At 37.6% G+C, this 25,276-nt stretch overlaps 1 protein-coding gene across 6 annotated transcripts; it reads left to right on the top strand.

Moving 5' to 3' along the window:
- Window positions 1–2,925: 2,925 nt before the first annotated feature.
- Window positions 2,926–24,945, top strand: st3gal4 (ST3 beta-galactoside alpha-2,3-sialyltransferase 4). Of its 6 annotated transcripts, none has more exons than XM_067506767.1 (13): window positions 2,926–3,331; window positions 8,501–8,568; window positions 10,468–10,496; window positions 11,858–11,929; window positions 13,027–13,108; window positions 13,429–13,509; window positions 14,736–14,833; window positions 15,280–15,343; window positions 15,701–15,796; window positions 17,455–17,644; window positions 18,122–18,247; window positions 22,439–22,591; window positions 23,049–24,945. In XM_067506767.1, exons 4-13 carry the CDS (start codon window positions 11,908–11,910, stop codon window positions 23,178–23,180), a joined length of 1,044 nt encoding a protein of 347 aa, XP_067362868.1. In that variant the 5' UTR covers window positions 2,926–3,331; window positions 8,501–8,568; window positions 10,468–10,496; window positions 11,858–11,907; the 3' UTR covers window positions 23,181–24,945. The 6 variants fall into 6 exon arrangements, with proteins under 6 accessions (XP_067362868.1, XP_067362867.1, XP_067362872.1 ...); XM_067506766.1 differs by having other exon boundaries at window positions 10,468–10,501; XM_067506771.1 differs by lacking the exon at window positions 10,468–10,496 and having other exon boundaries at window positions 22,442–22,591.
- Window positions 24,946–25,276: the final 331 nt, after the last annotated feature.

Genomic DNA, 25,276 nt, shown 5'->3' with positions numbered 1-25,276 from the left:
TATCTGCAACCTTTTCATTTGTTGGTGGCCGGTATACAGCTTGTTCTTAAAAAAAAATTACATAATACATAAAACAGCAAAAGCCATCGTTATGGTAAAACATAAGCATGTCGCTGTGTTTCTCAGTCTGATATTGCATTTGCAAACTAGATTTTCTACAATTACAGCAAACAGTAACAAGACTCCATGAATGATCATCCCCTATACAGAGTTATAAACCCACATAATTATTAGAACATCCCTGACATGGAAAGTTTTATTAATGCGCCTCGACAGAATCACTTTCAGCTTGCAGGCAAACCACATGTATGCTTCCACAGAATATGGATGTGTCTGGATTTGCCTTGATCAGTTGGTGAAGTATATTATCGTTGCTCACATCACATCGCTGGCTCCCTTTGTGGATTTGAGGACAGAACAACCACAGTTCAAACGCTCCTCAATGTAAATGGTTGCTTGACATAATGAAATGCCGGCGCATGTTGTGCGATACAAGATTGCTCCCTTTGATAAATGGTCCACTTATATTGGGCTTTATCCAAAGCTACAGCTGCTACAAAAGTACTACACCCTAAATGCCTACATCTGTACAAAAATATCTTGTTATTAGGCTAAGAGATACCAATTTATTGTTCAATATTTAATATTCAAGAAGAAGAAGACATACAACTGTTTAAACATAGATGTGGCTTAATGTAGGCAAAACAAAACTGTGGGTTGAGGATAAGGCTTGATAACAGGCAACAGGTTATCTTTGTCAGAGTAAAGTCTGCCTGGGAGAATGTTAAGAATTTATTTACACAATGCATTGAGCTTTTTATTTGAAATACTTCATAACTCAGCATGAACAAATACAGGTCATATGTCATGTGAGCAAAATCAATAAAAGATAAAGTAAAAACTCAAAACAGTTTTGTAAAAATATTAGGTGGTGAAACTTGTCCGCAGTAGTGGGAAATAACTACTAAAAGTACTTTATCATGTAGACTTTCTTCACTTGAGAAATTCCATTTCATGCTTCTGTTGACTAAATTACACATTTTAAAACACCTATATACACACCTATCTACTCACAAGTTTATCTGAAACATATATATGAAGATTTCTTTAAACTGAGGTATTTAGCAGTATATAAATACAATCCTCATTTATAGAGAAATATGAACACTGTGTAAAATGTACAATGCATCCAGAGTATCCAGTAAGTATTCACAGCACTTTGTTATGTTACAGCCTTATTTCAAAATGGATCAAATTTATTATTTTTCCTCAAAATTCTACAAACAATACCCCATAATGTCAACATGAAAGAAGTTTGTTTGAAACCAGGCACCGCCCACCACCTGGCCAATACCATCCCTGCAAAAAAGCATGGTGGTGGCAGCATCATCCTGGAGAATGATTTTCAGCTGCAGATACTATGAGTCTATTCGGGATGGAGGAAAAGATGAATTCAGCAGTGTACTGAGACATCCTTGATGAAAACGTGTTCCAGAGCGGTCTGGACCTCAGACTGGGGCGACTGTTCATCTTTCAACAGGACAATGACCCTAAACACACAGCCAAGATAACAAAGGAGTGGCTATGAGCCAACTCTGTGAATGTCCTTGAGTGGCCCAGCCAGAGCCCAGACTTGAACCTGATTGAACATCTCTGGAAAGATCTAAAAAATGGCTGTGCACTGACGCTCCCCATCCAACCTGATGGCGCTTGAGAGGTACTGCAAAGACGAATGGGAAAAACTGCCCCAAAACAGGTGTGCCTGTAAAGCACTGTACTCAAAAAGACTTGAGGCTGTGGCTGGTAGTATTACCAATAGTAAAGTATTAACCAAAGGTGGTGAATAATTCTCTACTTCTGTAATTCTGTTAATTATTTCATTTTTTACATTTTTAATACATTTGCAAAGACTTCAAATAAACTTCTGTCACGTTGTCATTATGGAGTAATGTTTGTAGAACTTTGAAGAAAATTATAAATTTGTTCCATTTTGGAATAAGGCTGAAGCATAATAAAATGTGTAGAAAGTTAAGTGCTGTGAATATTTACTGGGTGCACTGTAAATAAAAAAAGATAATGCAATGGTTTTTAATTCATCAGAAGCTGAAGAATATTTCAGAAGAAGCTTTAAGAATCTGTGAAGGTACTGTATTGGGGTGTATTGATGCACATGACATAGGTTACTATGTCAAATGATTCACTTGTAAGTCGCTTTGGATAAAAGCGTCTGCTAAATGACTAAATGTAAATGTAAATGTAAATGTAAATGAAGACACTGTGAAGACACCATTCATGCTAAGTGATGTCTTCAGTTTTTGAAGCAAAATATGCTTCTTTCCCTATAACATCTCCTTCAGGATTTGGCCTTTAATTCATCAGCAACATAGTTTCAATATGACAAAGGAAGCCACGAACTATTGAGTAGCTAAAGTCCTATCAGGCAAGAATGACAACATCATGGTAAACACCGTCCTTTCGCAACTTTTTTGAGACTTCATGCCCCAGATTTAACGACATGTTTTTGCACTTACAGCCTAAAATACGTGTTTGCAGAATTTGCATTCCTTTTCCATGCTACCATCTTTTCCTGGAAGTAGGGTTGTTGTTGAAAGTCATCCCAATTTTTTAAAATGACAAATTTAAGGCTATACCATTGGGGTTATAGTCCAGTAGTCATATATATTTATTCTGAAATTTAATTTGTCTTTTGCTAATGTTATTATTATATTTCTACACTGTGGCGATAATGCAAGAATTGAGTACTTTTTGCACCACTGTGTTTCAATTTTATTTGTTGCGTTTAGCTCAGAAAAAAAAAAAAACAACCAAACAGCAGCTAAGCCTGTCCAGAACTTCCCTTTGGAATAAAGGTCACGTTTGAAGCGGATCGATGAGCTACAGCGCAAACACCAAGCTCATTCCCGTATCCTGCGTACTTTAGTAGCACCGCAACATTTCGAATTGTACATGTTTGGATCAGCTCACTACAGCAAGCTCACGGTGTCAACACGCGCATGCGTCCCTGCATTCAGAAGAAAACGGGGACCTTGCTGGAATAGAGAGAGATAGCGCTTCAGTAAACCGCTATAGCTTCTCGAGGACTTCATGGCAGCAAACCGACCCGTCGTGTGTTTGCTCCACACGAACTTTAGTGATCTCTTCACGCCACTGCTTCTTTCCCCGTGCGTGTGAGCGCGCTGCGAAACGCATATTTTTCTTTTCCCACGCATTGGACACCACCAAAGGCAACGTGAACTTGGTTGCAACATCAGCGTACAGTACAACAGGCGCGACCCTCCGATCAGACTTCATTTGTCCCACAGCACTGCTGGTAAGTACCACTGTTATAAGTCTTTTGAGCAGAGGAACCTACGTGACATAGCAGGGAAGCACTGGACGGCACTGATCTGTTGTAACTGGCCTCACTGAATCACAAGATGTTTTAATTTGGGTGGTACAAGTCTTGATTCGTACATTGATGTCATTGTGATGGCTTTGATTTTCTGTTTAGGTGGATGGAAGGATGGCATTGCGGATGGAAAATACTTGGCGCCGTTACTTTTGTGAAATATATTTTTGGAATGAATTCAATCACAGACAGTCACTATGTTCCCTAAGATCACTGGAACAGTTTGAAGTAGAATTTACAGTGAAACAAAAGCCGCTTGGTTCTCAAATGATTTCTAATGATTTCAAATGTTCTCACCAACAAGATGGCAAATATGTTTGTCCAGACCTTATGGAGCAACACTGAGAGTAGTAACATCTGAATAACAAACTTTTTTTTAAAGCTTGCTTATTGCTGCAAATCCAGTTAGTGTTAGACATGATTAACCGTTTGCATACAGACATATACTCATAAACTTACTTGACTAGAAGCTATCTTCTTAATTTCATATCTAAATATGACCAGGCTTTGCCCAAATTTTAACTCTTTTGTGAAAAGTCCTAGAATTGGGACACATTTAATCATACACATGTATGTGTTTCTGTAGAACAAAGTAAAAAAAAACTGGTAATTACATCAATTTATGTCTGTCAACCATATACTGCACAGGCTTATTCAACATTTAAAACATTTGACCTCTTGATCTCAAACTGCTTTAACCAACTAGAGACAATGGATGAACTATATAATGAGCGCAATTCATCCAGGCTTCTTAATGTCCTCTCACAGTAAAGTCCACGTGTCTGATAGGATCCCCATTCCGGTCTGGCCCTGTGCCACTGAGCTTCACAGCTGTATCAGGACAAAACACTCTCTACCAAAGTTGCAGAATGGAACGCAATTTGTGTCTAAACCTGTTTTTGGGGATGCATCTCTGAAATTTGAGAAATAGGCACATTGATGGCAGGTCTCCCAACACTCAGAAATTTTAGTGTATGTTCAAACTGGATACAGAAATTATGACTTTACATGTTTCAACAGCTTTACTTTATAGTCATTAGGGATTAGAGGGTATTATATGGATTAGTGATCCATTACCACCATTACTTTTCTTATTAGTGCTGGTACTGTTGTGTGTACACAACTCTTACAAATATGCGTGAGGGTGGTTTAGAAAAAAAAAATACAAATGTTGTATTTGATGGGTTTTAGAGATATTTAGCACATGGCAACTTGTAACAAATGAGCTGAAACACTGTGATATTCCCTCAGCAGTTATGACTCACTCATGCTTGAATCTATTGGTCCAGCTTGACAGTCTATAACGAACACACATCTGCTTTCAGATATTAATCTCAGGCAAATGTAATCATCCTGCCGTGAAAGCCCAGAGGTATCCATGAATCCTGGACCAGGATTTCTATGGATTTATCAAATCTAGCCCCACAAGAAGACAGAATAGCTGTAAAGCTGTAAACCCATCTGGGAAAAGCAGGACACTGGCCCTGGAATCTTGGGGGAGCATGTTTGTGTATTGTTAGTGGTAATGTAATTTTTGTTTTTGATTATGCACAACTAAATTACCTTCTTACCTAACCTCAAGGTCCACAGTCCTAAAGTAAACAAGAGACACATCTGCTTTACATATCTCCCAAATAAAGACTGAATTGATTTCAATAGGTATTGTTCATGTTCTTCATTTGGATCTTATACTACTGCACACTCAGATCAGACCTCCCAGATCATACTCCCATAACACTGCACACTATTCCAAGGTCAACACCAACAACAAACAAGGCTTGTTGTTAGAGCTGCCAGATTATGAAACAGACAGTCACTGTCTGCTTTAAACAAGCCATATGGCTAATTTAAAAATGTTTAAACAGTAACTTCCTCATGCATCTTACACTTCCAGCGTATACAGGCTCATCAGCTGTTTTACTAAACTTTCTCTATGTGATTAGTAGACTTCTTTCTTGTTTGTGGGATACCAATAGAAACAATAAAATGCAAATAATTACCTCCAGATGCGGCTCATTTTGCAGTCGCTTACAGATGGTAAGGACTAAAGAAACATAACCTTGGTCCAGTATGTCAGTGTGGGAACAGTTAGCAATGACCAACTGTGCAAATTTTCTGTTCCATGCAACTAATTAGAACCATGTTCGTTTCCAAAGTAGTGAGGAAGATGAACAAACTGAGTCACCAAAGTGTTTACACACTGTGCAGATACACATTCACACAGAATACTACATGGATTTACAGTTAAATAAATTGCAAATATTACAGATTACATTCTTGTTTTAATATCTAGCTGATATCGCAGCACACAAAGTTTTATTCCATTTTAATTTAATTCTAGTTACCTATAGTTGGTATTTTCTAAACATTCTTTAATGTAACAAACGGGCTTGACTGCATGTATGAAGGATATGCGTCACGATAAAAGGATTAAGTAGAAAAATGTCGGAAAAAACTAACAATAACTAATAACACAGGATGGGTAGTATTTTTTCACTTTGAAACTTCTCCTGCTTGGCTCATGTAATGTAGTGTAATCAACATATAAAATAAAATGGTTCAGTTCACATATTTTCACTCTCCCCTACATGTTTCTATTACAAAGGTACTGTTCTGGTCAACAATGAAGCTAAAGAGTCAGAAAGATCAACTGTTTGTTTCTTTGCAACTATGAGACATAATACACCCCTGTCTCACACTCACATACGCACACACACACACTCACACCCACACACATACACATGCATATGTATTCTCTTGACTTCGTCTGTGAGAATGCAGGTGTTGACTTTTGACAGGAACCTTCTCAGTTCCCGTGGACATACTCCACCCATATTGAGTGCCCATTCAGATGTGTATTTGGGGACGAAGACCACTGAATTTCACCATGTTGTGAATGTGAATGTCTTCAAAGACGAGGTCAAGAGAATGCATGTGTCTCTGTGTGTGTACTTATTTTTTTTAGATTGTTAAACTTCAATTTGACCCTGAACATAACAGGAGGGTTAAGTACTTCTAAACTGACACCACTTAATTTCTTTCATTGTCCTGTTCATTTGATGTAATCTCAAACTGGATGTTCCTGATAAAAGCTGATATGATGACAGGACTTGAAACAGTTAAAGTCTCTATGTTTTGATTAGTTTGTTGAAACATTATATTAATGATTTGATCTGTTTAATTATTATTTTTAGCTGACTACTTTAACTGTTTATTTTGCGGATAAAGCGTTTATTACTTTTACCTTAGTAACTCAGCCATTTATACTGTAGCCTATATTTACCTGTTTCTAGTAACTAGTTCACTCGTTTTCAGAAGGGAGGGAGGTTACCCATTTAGCCATGCACACTCTTCATACAGGGCCAGTGGTTTGTTCCCTGGCTTCTTCTGTCTGAAGAAAGTATTTGATTGTTTAGAGATGTAGGTTAATAGTATCTTTACCAGTATAGAAAATGAATCCTAAAATCCAAGCGTACGGAAGTAGAAAAGGAGAATCCGAATACTGAAGAGTCATCATAACTGCCAGTGAAAAACTGTAGGAAATCACCATGTGATGTATGGTGCATTCTACACTTTCTCCCAGACGGTAGCTTCACATGTTTTAAGTAAGCAAAAACTGGTTAAAGCTTTGATTTAATATCAGTCAAAATGTTACAAATGGATACCAGATTTAGGTCTTCTGACTGGATTAAATGCTGGGATTATGTCTTTTAGAGGTGATTTTCTATTGTAAGCAAAAGGCACATGTAATATTCTTTAGAGAGTCTGTCTGTGGTAAGAGAATTCAGCTGGTAGGTGAATGGGGATTAGAGCGGAGGGGCATTTTGAGTCATTTCCACCTGCGCTGTATGCTTTGCAGAGACTTGTAATTTATTTAATTACTGTAGAATATAGAACCAGTAAATATCACAATGAATAGCAATTATACTCATATTAATAACACCAGGTGTAGTTACATGAATATGTATGACAACATTACCTCAGTTCGCTATTAATGATACTATAAGCACCTACTGTAACACACAGCATTAGCCTTAAGAGCTCTGAGGAATTTGGGAGGAAGATACTTTAACCAGTAAATCACTGACAGCATTTTCCAATGGAGTGCCTTTGCCGGAATGACTTTCACTGTGCCGTTGTAGCTCCCTGATTCATCCCTAATCACTACATTGTATGACTAAGCTCTTTAAGTGGGCTGTCTGCATTTCTTTAATGATCCACGGTTAAATTTGAAGCAGTGCTTTAAAAATATTTGTGGTGAAGGGCATTTCTGAGAGGACTAAATCTAACTCTGCTGTTGCTCTTTTGGTCTCTTACATCTTTAGGACTTCTGCCAGCGTCAGTCAGCCAAGCAGCGTGCCTCATGCTATCACACAGTGGAGTGCTTGACCCTCCCTCTACCTCTCCCAGCCAATGCCCCCACCCCCTTTCCCCCACAAACTGTATCAGACACAGCCAGCAATTGTGCTGCCTGGGTCTTGTGTTGCCTGCGGTGCTTTCTGTGCCTCCTGTGTTTCATGATCTTGTGAGCTGCAGCATGTCAAGCTGCTGTAACGTCCTCAGTTTTGCCCCAAAAGTCAAAAGGTCTTGGTGGCAATATATGGTTGGAATGGCTATTTTTGTAATGATTGTCTGTCAAAAAATCTAGTAAAAAACAACATATTAAAATGTTTTAACCATTTGTGGCATTAAAATGAAATAAAAAACACTTATGTCTAAATAATAAAAATTATTAAATGCCTAAAAATATATGTGTATATTTTATATGTTATAATCTATATTTATAACACAAGACAATATATATACTGTATATATAATATATAATTATATATATACAGTATATATATATATACAGTATATATACAGTATATATATATATATATATATATATATATATATATATATATATATATATATATATATATATATATATATATAATTCCTTTACACAATTTGCACAATTTTTACTTCTGTGCATGTTTCCTGTCACTTTTATTTTAGCCAAGTTGTTAAGGGCGACGATAACAAGACAGCAAACAAGTTACAGTACAAAGCTTTGCACAATTGTAACATTTTATGTTTTTAACACAGGGAGAAGCCCAGACCCATTACTTCTTAGCCACTGAGGACACAATCTTTTCAAATGAAAGAGGGAAAAGGTAAGATGTTCTGTATCCTTTTTGTGGGTTGCCAATATTCCAGCCCCTTGGAAACCATAGGCATTAGTTTATATTAAGCCATGTTAGGTTTGCGTTAGGGTCGGCTGATGGCCATAGGGCCATTGGTGAAAGTCCGTCTGCCTAGTTTTTGCGATGTGCTTGGTGTGTTATTGATGGTAGTTGGGCCCCTGTTGGCGGTTTAGGACCTTTAAATATTCAACAATTTGAATTAGCTATGGTCCTGTTGCTGAGTGGGACCACTTTGATCGGTTATCCAGCTTAGAAAATTAGTGCACAAGAAGGGAACATAATATTGAAAAAGCCAGTTTAAATCTTAACTTTTTAAGGGTGGTGTGAAAATGATAAGCTTACACTTATTTTAGTTTCTATATCTTTGGTGCCAGTTCTTCTGCTTAATCTTCCTTTCACACATCTGCAGAGTGTTACTTGCTTGTTAGCTTGGCGAATTAGTGCACACAAAGTGACCATTAATATATTTAGTCATTTAGCAGACGAGTTTATTAAAAGTGACTAACAAGTGAGGTACATGACAAGCAAAAGTCTAGGAGAAAACATCAAAGCAAAGTCCTATCAGAAAAGTGTTCACATTTCATGAGATGCAAGTGCAATAAAGAGCAGAAAGGACATTTTTTATTTTTTTTATTTATAGATTTAAATAAAAGAAGGTGCAGAGTTTTCAGCAGTTTTTTGAATATTGGGAATGAGTTTGCTGAGCGTGCAGAGTTTGGTAGTTCGTTCCACCATCGTGGGATCACTGAGCTAAAGAGAATTCCTTGATGGCTTCTGTGAGGTGCTGGAAGCAGCGGATGGGAAGGATTGTAAACCTGAATGAGGGAGTTGAGGTATGCAGGAGCTGTTGAGTTGCTGACCCTGTAGGCAAGAGACAGAGCTTTGAACTTGATGCGGGCAGCTACAGAAAGCCAGTGTAGAGATCTGAAAAGTGGTGTCACATGAGTTTTTGGCTGATTAAAAATGGGGCATGCCACATTTTGGATCATCTGCAAGGTTTTGATTGTGCAGACCGGTAACCCCATTAACAAAGCATTGCAGCAAGACGAGATATGACCAGCGCCTGTACAATGAGTTGGGTTATATATTCCGTGAGGTAGGGTCTGATCTTTCTAATGCACAATGGAGGGGCCAAGAGAAGGCTTCTTAAGCGGTTGGGTAATCTGGGCCTGCTTGAATGAGGTCGGAACAATGCCTGCTGTGAGAGATGTGTTGATGATTTGTGTAATAACAACTGCTGTAACAACTGCTTGAAGGAGAGTGGAAGGGATCGGATCCGGAGAGCAGGTGGAGGAGGGTGGTGGATACATCGTCCTTAGTCAGAGTTGAAAATGAGGAGAGCGATGGAGTGTTGGAAGAAGCTAGCAGCATGCCATCATCTGAAGAATAGAAATGTGAGCTGATGGCTGCCGCCTTATTAGTAAAGATGCTGGCAAAGACATCGGCAGTGAGAGTGGTGGATCGAGGGGGTGGAGGTGGGTAGATGAGTGATTTGCATTTCAGCTTAGCGAATTAGTGCACAAGAAGTGACCATGATATTTAAAAACCAGTAAAACTCGTAACTTCTCTAGTGTGGTGTGAAAATGATAAGCTAACACTGCTTATTATACGGTTTTTATAATTGTGCTGGCAGGTTTTCTGCTTTTTCTTCCTCTTACACATTTGCAGCGCGTGCATGTTACATGCACTTGTCGCCCTACACAAAAGGCAGTTTGAGCCGATGTAGCAGTTGGTGTTCATTGCCGCTATTCCTTTAAAAACGACTCACTGTTTCTACAACAAAATGAAAAAAGTAGGTAAAGTACCTTTTAATTTTTAATGATTTCCTATAAGGTAACAGGAGTTTTCTTTGTATTTTTTCTACTTTAGTTTCTCCTGTCGTCGCACTGTCTTGAAAGGTTAGGTAAATGAATGTGCATGTATAAGCGTATTAATGATGCAATCAATTACATCACGCAATTGGCTTTGAAGTTTTGCCTAACCAATATATATAAAGGAGGAGACTTTTTGTTTCAGCTTTTTCAGCAAATGGCAAAAAAATTGTAATGTGTCGCTGTGGAGGTATAAGGCTTCTTACCGTGTTCTGTGGAATTATTTTGTTATAAGCTCAATTGTGGAACGTAAAATTCAATAATGTTCAATGACCCCGAGTGGATAATTGTTGGACCACCGGACAGAAGTGAATCTTTCTCTACACTGCTAGTGACATTGTATTATAATATTTGGTCAATATAATTGTTTTGCCAAAGCCAAAGAGACTCAATTTCCAGGGGTTTAAAATTTATATGAAATATTCTTATGTATTTAAATAGCTTGGACTAGAATTTAATCTATTATTAAAATTATGTACAATTTATTGTCTGTCAATTAACAAATTAGCACAAGTTAGCTTCTAAAATGTAGAAATCCTGTGATACTTCTCTATACTTTCGGCAGGACAGAGACCTCCTAACCCTTTTTGATGTTTAGATAATTTCTTAAACATTAACCAGTACCTCCAGGAATTTGGGATGTTGTGATCACAACAAATAATTCAACCAGTGCCCATGGAGTCTGCACGAAAAGATCATAAAAACATCTCAACATGCGTCACAATTTCTTTTAGAAAAGCTGTCAAGAATTTAGCCATTTTACGCTGCAACAAAATCAAAAACAAAAGATCTGCCTCCATCCTGGAGAAAGGGATTAACACAGTCCAACCTCGTATCTGGCTCAGGATAACAAAACACCAACTCCCCAAGAAACAACAATCATACTCAGGAGGCTGTGCCCTTACATTCTTTGTTAAATGGCATAGTGTATGACAGGGAGGGACATGAGTGTCCACATATTGTGGAGTTAAAGCCGAAGAAAGTCCCTGTGGTGGTGTTAATTAATCATGTGACTTTAGATGGGCATGATTTACAAGGAGATTTACTACTTTACATTTGCTATTGTTGCTGGAGCAAAGCAAGTACATCTTAAAACAGATATTCAGCTGTAAATGGTAAACGGTCTGTGCTTTTCGACCTATTGGCACTCAAACTATTTTACGCTGCTTCCCATTCACCCATTCACCCTCACAATCACACACACTTACACCAGTGTATTATTGTAACCTCATTTGACCTCGTCAGTGGAGCTTGTTTCTAATGTGTGTATTGTGGGTTGCCAAATGTGACCTTGATCGGTGTGTAATTTATTGTTAACCCATGATGATATTCAGAAGGTAGTTTAAAGATAATAATCTGGACTTCCTTTTTGCTGGATCTGTCCCCAGGATAACCCCATGCCCTGTGTAGACATGAGAGGACCAATGAGCACGTGAAAATGTCCCAGAAGGCAACTAAAAGTAAGTGGGTGGGTGGTTTAGAACATTTGTACATTTTGCCACAGATTATTAATTACATTTATTAACATAATAACATGCTATGTTTCATTTAGTCCAATCTGCCTTGTAACTTTTCTGTTAACGGAAATACTATTTTAATATATACATTGTTGCCCATAAAGTTGGAATAATTTTCATATCAGACGCATTCCTCTTTTTTGCAAAGGTTAATTGTGGTTTAATTTTTAGTTTGATATGTTTGGAAGAGATTGTTTAATACATTTTTGAGAAGATATATCTATCAAGAATAAATCACATTGTCTCAATAATTTCATGAGAAGAGATATTAAATATTTTATTCCAACTTTATGGGCACCAGTGTATATGCAAATAATCCCTTGTCCTTGGACAGAAAGCGCATTACTTTATGCATTAAAATAGGAGGTGTTGTGGATAATTGAATGTGGGTGTTGCTTGATTTTTTATTAACAAATCCCTGTTGCTTAAAATTTGACAGGTATTTAAAGAGTGGTTTTAGTGCTTTTGAAATAATTTAAATAGCTATCGTTAATTTGTGAGTTTCACTCTTAGTTATTTGAGACCATACAGGTTGGACCATTTCCTTTGCCCTAATCTCTAAACAGCGAGTGGCACCTGCCGGAAGGTCCTAATATACATTTCAGTTACATTTTTCAGTAACAAAAGTGGTACTGATACTACACCTGTAATAAATGAGATGACAGCTGTTTTTATTGAATTGAATTTTTAAAGGGGAAGAAATCCACTAGAAACAGGTTGTTAGCAAGGTCTGTTTCATGGTTATTACACAGAAACCACTATGTGCTTTTGGCTTCCTATTACCTAGAAATATTCTATGCTCACACCTAGTTATTACCTTGTTAGGTCTTGTTTTTACCATGATTTTATTTTAGTAATTTTCAAATTATTGAAATTGAATGCATTATTATAACAAAATATTTCCCTTACTAGTCCCTTGTTATTACCTTCCCTGCGTGTGTTTGAAAGAGTAGATTATTTGATATAATGGCTTTGTATTATTTTTTGAGTACCCTCTTTTTTAATTCTTATATTTTTTCTTTTTTCTTTGCTGACTTCAGCATGGTGCCTTAGGCTTTTGCCAGTTCTTCTCTTCTTCATCTCCTTTGTCACATACTACTGGTTATATTCCATACTTCGAAGGTAATCACACGCACACTAACACAACCATTATTTTTTTTTCTTCTTTCTGTCTCCATTGCTCAAGTACTGAGGTCACAGAATTACAGAAATGCCCATTTCTGGTAAAGAATTAAGCTCATGAGGTTTGTACAGTGCTGAGTCACTAAAAGTTGAGAAGACATCCCACATTCTAATCATCCGGTGGTCTGAGCTTCTGGTCAATTTAGCTCCTCGCACATGCCAATTTTTGCACTTTTCCAAGTGTTCTGGACCCATTTATTGGCACAATATGGCTTCAGCAGTAGTTTTAATGCCAGTTGTGGTGATTTTCTTTCTTTCAGCTATTTAGGCATCAAGCCTCTGGACAGTGGCAAGTCACTATGTCATGGCTTGCATAGGAAGTGGGAGAACCTTAACTTTAAGTGAGTAATGGCATGTCTATGTTTTCTTTATAAACTGGAGGGAGTGGACGGCTTATTGAAGGAAGGACGAATGCCAACATTTTTATTTAAATGCAAGGTGCCAGGAGTCTTGAAAGTGTTAGGAACGGTCTTTACCAGTCACGAAGGAAAAGCAGTTTTGAGTGAGAAAGAAAAGGGCTGTAGTATGAACAAAATGTATACATATCATCACAGAAGGTTTCACTGACACATTTGGAATCTCCTAATGAAATGCCTGAGAATGAGGTGTTAATAGTAAAATCTGTGCTGACTAAGAATGAGCTCTCTATAGTCACATTTTTTGTAAGCGGATAAAGCTTGTATGTCCACATCAGATTTTCTGTCTTGTTAAGTAATTATTGTTTAACAGGCCTGAACCCCCCCTCTCATTTTTTCTCCTGTCTTATTATCAGTTAATTTAGGTCTATGTTTAGTTAGTTATTATTGTGGGCCCAGTTCTGTTACAAAATAAGGATACAGTCTCCTTTCATGGCTTGTCCAAACCTCTTTGAAGGTCAATGTTTATTTCTTTAGTTAAGTCCACCTTTACCCTTTAACCATTAAAACTGAGTTATAATCCGCATAAAGAACATGATTTGCATCAGCTTGTCATCAGTCATTACAGTCCCAGGGAGGCCTTCCAGGCAATCACAGTGACATTTCTCTAATTAGACCCCTCCCTTGGAGATTCATCCTGATCCCCTGTGGAGGACTTGCTGGCACACTAGGGTCATAAATGTCTCAGAGACTCACTTTCAAAGATAGTAGGTCATAAACAGTTGTAGTCTGAAGCAAACTAACACGGAGAAGCAACTGTTTCATATATTACAGCTTGGCACATATGTCTCACTCTAGAGGCTCTGTGAATGTTACTGCTTTGTTTTCTCTCTCCTCGGTAGATAAATGCCAACAGATGATTTTAATGAGGGGAATTGCTATTGTATGACATCATGTAAATGGCTGATTTGCCTATAATGAATCTGGTATACCTGCTTAATACATACCAGAACGTTTGGGAAAGTTAAGGCATCAGTCAGTCATATCAGGCCCTTTTTCGTGTAACTTTATAAAAGCATTACTGCTTGGCAGCACAGTTTGTATCCTCCATTGTTTTTATCCTCATCTCTGTCTTGCACTACATTCACATCTTTCAACTCTGTTCACTGAAGTTAAAAGTTTTAATTTCTTTTCTGATGTTTCTCATGAAGCATTAGCAGACGAACGCAGCTCTTCCTGAAATTGGAGGATTTCTTCTGGCGGGAGTATATATCAAAGCTGGCATTACCTTATGGCGTCAAGGGCAGTGGTATGTTGACTTAACATCATCCTCTTCTCTTTCTGCTCAGTTTACTCAGCACATGTCTTACAGCCTGCTATTGGCTGTGTGTTATATATTTTCTTCCATACTAAATATTCAGAGTTGGAGTTATTTGGACCTATAATTGTTGCCCCCCTCACTTTAGGTTTGAACACCCATTACCCTATTAAATAAAATTACAGATAAAAACAACAAATGTAATATTTTAGTTAGAATTTTGTTTATTTTATAACTGATAATGTGTTTAATTTATAACCTGACAATGAAACCCAGAATGTTGTGTGCTGCTATAAAGGCAAACCTTCTCTGTTGTTTTTGATAATGTATCTATTCTTTTTAATCAGACCTATTATCTTATACGGGAATTGCACTTCTGTATTCAAACTTCTCAATTGCATTTTAAGCTGCTCAATTTTTTTTTTCTTCCTGCCCAGAGCTGTTGCTACTGAAAGTTCTTGCTGTATCGACACACTATCAGTTGCCAGCTGACATTGAAAAGTAAGTATGAGAACACTTATATAGACAAAAATATCCAAATCCCTTTACCTCATAATACAAACATTTATTAAATATACTATATTATAAAATTGAAAAGTTTTGAATTTTGATTTTTGATTTTCAACTTTCAGGACTCACTTTTGTTGTGGGCTTCATTAGCTTCATAGAGGAAGTGGTAGGGATGTTTCAAAGCCTTTTTTAGTCAGCTATATGGGTTACACAGTCCACAGCACAATACAACTTCGTTATTTACATCGAAGAAAATATGTTGCAGTTTTTACAGTGCTGTGGAAGGGGTGGATGAACATACAGTAAATGTGCTTCAGTTAAACTTGTATGTGGTGTGTTTCTTCCCAGGCTTGAATGCAGAACCTGTGTAGTCATAGGAAATGGCTTTACCATTAAGAACAGCTCCTTGGGAAGCAAGATCAACAAATATGATGTGGTCATTCGGTAAGCAGGGATGACACCCCACAGAAGTGTTAGTGCGGTGGATTTACTGCACCCGTTGTTCGAGCTAAATTTCTTACTACACTTCATCTAAGGGCACTTCTTCATGTTGTCCTACCATCCTTTGGTAGTGAAAGGTTTTAGGTATAAACACTCAGGTTGTTCTCCCATGTTTTATTTACCAGAAGGGAATTTAGCATGTTGCTACCTCTATTACAGTCGCTGGTAAAAGCAATAACCAGAAGTCACACCTATAGTTAATGCAAGGAATAATGGAGATTAGTGATAAGGATATATGGATATTATTGAAGGATAAAACAGGGTAAACATGAAACAAGGCAATAATTAGGAACAGACAGCTCCTTGCTAGATAAAAGTGAGTATGGGGATCCCCCTCTTACTACTCAAAGCAAAAAATAACTTAACTGTAGACTAATGCACAATATCTGACCATTTGACCCTTCAAAGCTGTCACCAAAGGGATTAGCAAACTCTTTTACCAGTTTACTCAGGGACAAAAGCACTTTGTAAATCTGACTTTACAGCCTTGGAATGAACACATGCATTCTGAATTTTTATAAGCCTCTTTCAAACAGCTTGAATTTGGCCAGGCCACAATGCATTTTTCTACACCCCACCCCCCCACCCCCCACCACCACCTTCACCACCTAGTTTCCCCACATTCCCACCCCCCTCTGTTCTCAAAAGCTAATCATTCCCTAACCAAGTAGAGTAAGGTTATTAAAATTCAGAATTCAGTGCATCCCTTGGAGTTTGACGTCATCAGGCTGTTTCTGTCACAGAAATGCAGCTAGACTCGGTCAAAGCCTATCAAGATTTACGTTCCTAAAGAGAAGGCTTAGCATTCAATTGAGCAAGGTTTCAGAGTAACAAGGAATGAGGTATGATGTGGTTTTTAAAGGTGTGCACGGATATTTTTAGAATGAAGCATGTATCAAATAGTGTGAGTAAATTTTGCTTGGATCAAATTAAAGGCTACGTTCACAATGTCTTTCTTATGATACCATTAAGATGCACATATTACCATTGAACCAGATTCCTATTGCACATAATGGACTTTAGTATATCGTCTTCTGATGACCTTACAATAGGTGAAGGTAGACAACATCAACAGTGTTTGTCATAAGCAAAATGCATTCTAATGTGTATCTAAAGCTAATATGAGGCTTTAGCAGTCCAAGTTAGATTATACTGTATCCTCCTTTGTAGAGAGACTCCCCCTTCGAGTTTCCAGGTTGAGTTGCAATGACAGGTTGGTAAAAAGAAATAATTATTAACATTACAAGATATCCACACATTCAAACAGATAAATCTGATTTGCAATGAAGTTTTCTGACTTGTGAAACAGAATCAAAATATTGTACAAACTCTAAAACAGGTAAAATAACTTTAAAAGCTTTCAAGCTTTTAGGAGGGTCACTGTTCTTACCTTTCTTCTTTCCTTAATTTCTTAAGCAGAGATGGCAAGTGCAACATTAGCATGGCCCAAGGTTGTAATGCTGAGAATAAATCACAGGTTGTTCCCTTTAATGTTGAACAATGTTTCAAACTTGTGATGGTTAAACCAAAATTCCTTTATTTCTGTATGCTTTACTGAAAAATGTGTTTTCCTAAATGTAGTAATGTGCCCCCTGTCCCAGGTTGAATAATGCCCCAGTGAAAGGCTATGAAAATGATGTTGGGCGGAAAACCACCATGAGGTTCTTCTACCCCGAGTCGGCGTCCCACGAACCAATAGTGCACAACGAGCCCACAACACTTATGGTCCTAGTGCCTTTCAAACCTCAAGATCTACGTTGGCTCAAAGAGATCCTGTATGATGAAAAGAGGGTACAGAATATGTGTGAGAATGCAATCTCTCACACACTAACACACACTCGTACACACGCTTGCCATCTCACACACTTTCTTTCTCTTCCTTTTCTGCCTCAAGTTGGTACTAGCCTCTTAGCTCCGGTTTCAGCCCTTGTCATCCATCCATATCAAAAACAAACACTTAAAAGGTTTAACTGCGCTGATCCTAGTACCCTCCTGAGTTAAATCTAGTTTCCACCACAGACATTCATTACTCTGTTGCTCCCGGCACCTATGGTCTCCTACTGCTAATAGTTGCAGGGTCACCACTTGCTAATTTCCACATCCATTTAGTTCACTTCAAACACAAGGAAGTCACAGGTTCAATTGCATCTTTGTTTGTGTAAGGGAGCCTGTGAACTAAAAATAACAGAATTGTACTCCTTTTCTGCCCAGTTCAGTTTCACAACATTTACTCAGTTTTTTTCTCTGTTGTTTATATGTGCATTCCAGCTCGGGAAAGGCTTCTGGAGGCCCCCTCCTCAAATCTGGAGGGTTCATTTTCAGAACATAAGAGTGCTGGACCCCCACTTTCTGCACCAGACGGCACAGATGCTTCAGATCCCCACGGATAGGCAGGTAAGAGATCGATTTCACCTCATAGTTCTGAGAATCATAAATATTCTGACATATGATATTAGATAACAAATTTACAATAGATCATAAAAAATTAAAATAAAATAAAATGATAATAATCAAATCTTTTAATGACTCAGTTTTGACTTAATTAGTCAAATTTGTTGGTTTATAGCTGTAGTGGCGATGCTTCTCCTCAGCTGAAGCAAATTGATATTGACCATTTCTGGGATCCCCAACTGCCACTTTCCCACGAAAACATTCTTTCTTGTCTGACCTCTTTCTTCCTTACGTTTCTTTTTTCCCACTTGCCCTTCACTGCTTCCCACATGAATGTTAACAAGGTTGGATGGAGCATCCACTCATTAGCCACAGCTCCCCGAGTGATATGTCTTGAGTGCTGTGATAAACAGTTTACTGGAAGAGGCATTTCTCTTGAAATGTAGCCGGGTCAATAGTGATTTTGTGGATCCAATTACAGCAAAACATGATGATTAGGTCCTGCTTGGCATTCTGGCATCTCATTACAAGATAAGCTCCTCATGTATTCTAGGCTGCTCAGTGAATCTGTGGAAAATAATTGCCTTTTGAGGGAAACTTTATAAATTTTAACCAGATGCTCTTTTTAATAAAAAAAGGAACAGTTCTCAGAGTTTCCTCTTCACAAAAGGAAATATTACTGTTTTCCCAGGAAAATGTTTTGTCACTTTTTAAGTATTTTAAGACTTTTTCTCTGTTGAACAGTTTTCAGGAAATATAACATACTTTCATTATATGACAGCAAACTAAAATAGAAAAATACACATAATATAAACTAATGAAACTGTGGCAGAACAGTGATTGTGCAATTGGAAATGATGACTCATGGCATTTGTACCATTGATGTGTCTTTGTTTTACAAATTGGACCTTGACTCCATCTTTGGCTGAATTTTGTAACAAACAAGATTCAAGTTTTTTTAATTATCTCTTTGCATTACAATATCTGCTAAGTGGGACTTCTTGTTGTGTTTGGTGGCAATTGTCCCTGCGGCGGGCCTAGGCCAAGTTTTGTTGGTTATGCTAGTCTCCTCCCCTGAGCTCTCTTTCCCTGAGAGTGACAGGGGTGTGGGACTGCAGCATTAAAACAACTGGCTAATGCATGTGAGGAGGGATCAGCTTGGAAACGCAGCAGGGTGGGAAGGATTGGAAGCAGAAGGCGAAAGATGGGTCTTACAGGCAGGTAAATTCAGCTTGCTTTATTATTGTTAACACATCTGAAAGTGAAATAGCTTCACTCATGGATGCACGTACTATTGTCTATAACAATAGGGGTTTTGCATACTAAAAGCTACATTTCTCTCTTATGTCTAATTATTCTCTATCCTAAGGTATTCCTCGTCCTGATGTATAATAGATCTACTCTTTGCTCAAATTCCCACACAACCAAACATTTTTCTTTTTCTCATCTCATCCCTCCCCCCTCCTCCCTGCTTTTTCTTTGAACTGCAAAGTACTGCACTCCAGTATTTACACATATACAAAGATTCTACTATAACGCTCACAGTGTTTTCTCATACACAGGCTTGTGTTGAGCTCTAGTAGGTCTGGTTTGCAGTGGTGACAATATGCAGCTCCCCTTGCTCCCCTCTCACCAAGGCTCAATGGGCCTATGTCCAAACTATTTGCTGGGCTGCTGCACAGCTCTGGTGTTCGCCCATGTGCTGGCGACCACATGAGGCTAATACACACAGTATGTCAGCTGTGTCTCTTTGTGTGGTGTTCAACAGTTTCTAAATTCATGCAAAGTGCATGATTTGTCAAATGGGTCTTTGTGAATGTTTTAGACATGAAGGAGTACAGAAAAGAGGTTTCATATTGTCAAGGTCACTGTGGACAGATCACCTGTACCACTGCTGCAGAGCTCATATTTTTAGTTAACCTCTATGTGAGTGTAGTTTATTCTAGCAGCACACACCTGTTGTACAGATAGAGCCAAGTATATATTCAAACATTTCCTATCAAAATGAGACATAGACAACTTATCTGTCTGAGAGCTGTGGCTTATAAGCTGAAGAAATAAGTTAGCTTTTTTTGGCTGCTAACTGTGCTTGGTATAATATTTGTAATTTGCAGCAATATTGTTTTTTGTAGGTTTTCAGGCAAATGTGCATGTGCAGATGCCCCACTAAACATCACACACGTGTACAGTACTTTATATGAATTTATAAGTGTGTTTGGACCACAACAGGACCAGATCAGGTCTCAGCTCTCATGCAGAACTGGATGAGATGATAGTCTAAGCTTGTTTTTTTCCCCATTTTTTAGTCCTAATGTAAAACTGAGCTAAACAGGAGCTCTCTATACCCTACATTAACAATTAGTCATTCAGCAGTCAATTGTATCCCTTTTTATACTTACCAGTGAGAAGCAGGCACTAGGGCCAAATTTTGGGGTTCAGTGTATTGCCCTTGGACATTTTGACATATAGCCAGACATGAACTGGGAGTTAAGCCACTGACCATCTAGTTTGTGGATTCTCTACCAACGCAGCTACAACCACTCTGCTTCACATTGAATAGACAGATATATATAGTCAGTTGACAACAGAAATCAGGATTCAGAAAGGTCATTGTAAACATGGGTATCTGCAGCAGATGGGCAACTGGTTGGTATACATGTCACTGCAAAAAAAGCCTTTGCAGAGAAAAGCTAATGATAACATGGAAGGATGTAAATTACGTAAGTCTTTTAGAAAATGGTGCTCTATTTTGGGCGGAGGAAGGACAGAGAGTTTCTTGTTTCTCTAGGTCATGTGGAAGTGTTTCTCCTTTTTGTCTCTGTTAACATGGGAAATTATTGACAGCCACATAGCAAATTGCTAAGACTACAGAGAAATCTCTCAGCACATGAAGAGCCCACCAGGCAGAGAGCACATCACGACAGTCTTAACTCTTCATTACATTAACTCACACTACATTTCCTTAATAGAAGCAAAAATATATTATTGGAGTGTCATATTCTGTTTTTATTTATTTTTGTAGTATTTCTAAGGCCTTTAGGGACACTTTTTCTTAACACAAAATAAACCATAGATGCAGACATAAAACATAGGAAACAGAGAAAAATGTGCAGCTGAGGCCCCCTGCTGGAATCCAACCAGGGAAGTTACTTGGCAGGATTTGTGGAGCAGTCAATCCACTAAGATGCCCTGTGATTTGTAAACTATGGAGTTAGTAAAAGTGTTTAACATCATTAGGTTTGGAGTATGATATATAATATACAATATAAGCTTGAGTTTGTTTGTTTGTTTGTCATACTTTGATATAGACTCAGTACCTGATAAGTTGTTTGCATAAGTGTTGTAACGTAGACATCGGCAGCATACAGAACTAAGATGGGGGAAGGTTGAGTGTGCCTGCTGAATTAGTCTGAGGAAAAGTTAAATCTGGTGCCAAAAGAGTGTTGTCTGCCATTTGGAAATGGTTCAGCAAACCAAATATGAATCAAACATAGATTTGGAGTCAAGTTGTTTGTGCCAGGTAACAGTGCAATAATGCATTCAATTTGTTTTACCCGCTTAAACACAAACACCACACATGCCAGAGGTTTTATCAGCCAGTGGTTCCCCTATAATAATTTAATAAAAAACACCGCCATCAAGTTGTGGTGCCATTGTAAAGAGACAAAGACATGAAGGAAATGTTTTATCCCTATTCTATTTTTAGCTGCCTAATTTAGTATTTCATGATTTTCAGGCTTTTTTTTTTTATCACTATTGTGTTTGAAAAGCTCATAACACTTTTCTGTGTGACTTGAGGCCAAAATAATATTGATGAAAAGGATTATCATATCATTCTTTTATCAAAAATACTGGAAAATACAGACATTGGCTCAGAGTTGGCTGAGTGTATGTGATCAGGACATAAACTTTCCGGAGGTCTGAATTGATGTGAAAACAACAAACCTCTTAAAAGCAATGATAATGCGCACTCAGTTTAGTCTGAATTCTCTCTGCAGCTTTTTAGTCACTAATATCTGAAAAATTGTGGGGAGGTTCCAGTGACATTTAGCGCACTCTTGTTTTTAGCTTGTGCTAGTAGGTTTGTGTTAAAACTACTGTTTTTTTAAACTATAATATAAAGAAGTTTATTCCATTGTTGCATTCTTATATGCATTCATTGCAGGAAACTGTCATTAAGTTTCTTTGTTACAGAAGCCAGTGCATCCTACCACAGGTATGCTTGCTGTGTTTGTTGCTCTCAATTACTGTGATGTGGTCGACATTGCTGGTTTTGGATACCCAAATTTAAAAAGTGGAAAGGACCCCATCCATTACTACGGGAATGACAATATGAATTCTATGAAGGTGAGTAGGAGTTATGGTACTTGTTGACTTCACCACTAGCATAAGAGCAGAAAACCAAATAATTAATAAGATTATTAATAATTAATCTTATGACTGCATATACATTTTGTAAGAGCAAGTTATTAAGTGCACTTTCAGGAAGAGACTTTGCCACAGTCTTTCCTTTAAATCCCGGGAAAATTGATGGCTTTCATCTGTAAAAGTGTCTAGAAGTTACAAATATCCTATCAAGCATGTTATTTTCTGAGACTTGTCATCTATTACCAATTCACTTGTTACCAACTGAACTGCTTTGACAGTTTGTGACTACAAGATGTGTCTGTAGACTGCAACTATCAAGGAAATGTAGTGGCTAAACTTTACTTCAAATCTGAACACACACTGGTTAAAGCAATTTGATTACTTGCGGTGCATTTAAAGTTTCTGAATACTGACCTTGTCTTTCTCTCTGTTGCAGAATTCTTACCATGACCTCACAAATGAGGCTAATACCTTGAAAAAACTGGAGAAGTCTGGTTTTATTTCAAAACTGCCCGACATTTATCACACAACTTATTCAAAGAAAAAAACAAACAAACAAACAAAATGAAATAAAAAATCTAATAGTATTTGTTCATCAGGTCCATTTCAAATCTAAAGTGCCTTCTGCAGCAGAACTGAAGATATCTTGCTGGCATACTGAGTTATTACTTATTTGGTGACACAATGTCAAAGATGGAGCTCTAACGTCCCTGGCACCTTACAGTGTGTGGAACTGAAGACAAGAAAGTTTTTTAACAGCTTTTTAAATGGTTTGACTTTTGTTACTATGGCTCAGTATCCTGCATAATTTTTTAAATTTTGTAACTTCTTTCATAATTTGGCCCGTAACTGCCACATGGGAAGAATCAAGCATTTCAGATATACAGCTCGGATGTTTTATGTTTTTTTTCCTGTAGCTTTCATATATATCAGTGAGCTGTAAAACATATTTCTTATACACCAACCATTGTTTGAGTTTCATTTCCAGAGTCATTGTGTCACATAGAGTCTGTCTCTGAAATCCAAACGTGTTTAACAGATCAGGATTTTTTTTATGAACTTCACTTTCTACATACGCTTACACATAAGAATTAAAGGACAAGGAATGTGTCTGATACCATATTTACTCAGTTCCCTGAATTAGGTACTTCATCTTTAAAGTGCTGCTTGCAGTTTGCTCCATTTATAGTTTTAAGTACATTTGTAGTTTTATTTCATAATTTATTAAATCTTATTTCTGTTCAGAAACAAATGGTACCACTGGATATTTTTATCGTAAAAAAATGAAAAACATTTTTAATTAAAATGAAATCAAAAATAAATTTGACATCTTCTCTATCTTTATAGCACAAGCCATACTTTTTCTCACATCATTATGACTCGTGTATTGTATGCCTATCCCTATACTGTACTTGCAGAAGTGGATGTGAATGAAATTGCACTCACATGTCATTCGTTTGTTTTACAACAACATAACCTTATTATTATATAATATTATTGTTCACCACTAGATGGCATGCATATTATATGGTACATATTCTACTGCACTGCACGTGGTGCAGTCATGCAGCAGCCCATCCTGTGTTACCTGGGGTAATGACAGCATAACTCACATGTGCTAGGAAGCAGAGGTATAGTATGAACATCAGGAATACCAGAGAAATTGCCAATTTTTGTGAGAATGGTCAGCATACACGTGTGACAAAGGGCAGATAATTTTGAATGTTCACAAGACCTACTATGTATATGTATAATCTCAGGCAATATGCTTGGGAGTGCTGTGTTGTATCTTTTGAAAAGTGATGTCCTCAAGGTGAGAAGGGTACCTATGTATTATATTAAAAGTACTGTACTGGTGGCTATTAAATTATGATATATTAAATTATGTGATTTTGTAGCCTGACAGCAAAGAAACCATAATTTTCTGCCCATTCAAGTCACAAACATCAGATTAACTTGCTTAATTGTCCCCTTGCCATCAATGACATCCCAAGGAAAACCTCTGTCCATCCATCTTTTGCAGCTTTCTAAGTTGGAGAGATACTCCATCTGACATAACAACTAAAAACACCACGTCAGTCCTTATTGGACTGATTTTTAGCATTGATTAATCAGCTAAACACGTAGTAGTGAGCTCTTGTCTTGTCACTTGCAGCAACAGTCAAGGTGTATGTCATGAATGATGTCACTTACATTTTCACTTTGTGTTTGAAATACCATATTGTTTTCCGATAATGGAAATGGGGAAAAAACATCAAAAAGAAATAAAGAGAAGAGATATCTGAAGTGGTCCTGATAATGCAGCTTGGGGAAAACAAGGGTCAGAATTAAGGCAGAATTAAGACAAAAGGCAACTGAAATGATTAAGGTAAGGCCAGTTAACCAGAGGGACGGTACAGGTATGTTAGCATGTTTGTTGATATGTGTGTTTAATAGCTTTACAGGTGTACAGTGGTTACTGGGTGAATGCAAAATTGCTGTTTTCTGATAATTAGCCATGTGCCATGGGTTTAAGGCAAGTGCAGATGTAAAAAGAGCCTCTATGTTTAAACAGCTGAAAGGTAAACAGAAGGCTACTTCTGTTAATTTCTGTTAAGAAAGAATATTGAAAAATGTGTTTTGTTCTGTATAATGATTACTATAGGGGCCAGCATGGTGATGGAG

This window comes from Channa argus, chromosome 6 (genome assembly GCF_033026475.1).
Source record: "Channa argus isolate prfri chromosome 6, Channa argus male v1.0, whole genome shotgun sequence".
NCBI lineage: Eukaryota > Metazoa > Chordata > Actinopteri > Anabantiformes > Channidae > Channa > Channa argus.
This window is presented reverse-complemented; position numbering and strand designations above follow the sequence as displayed.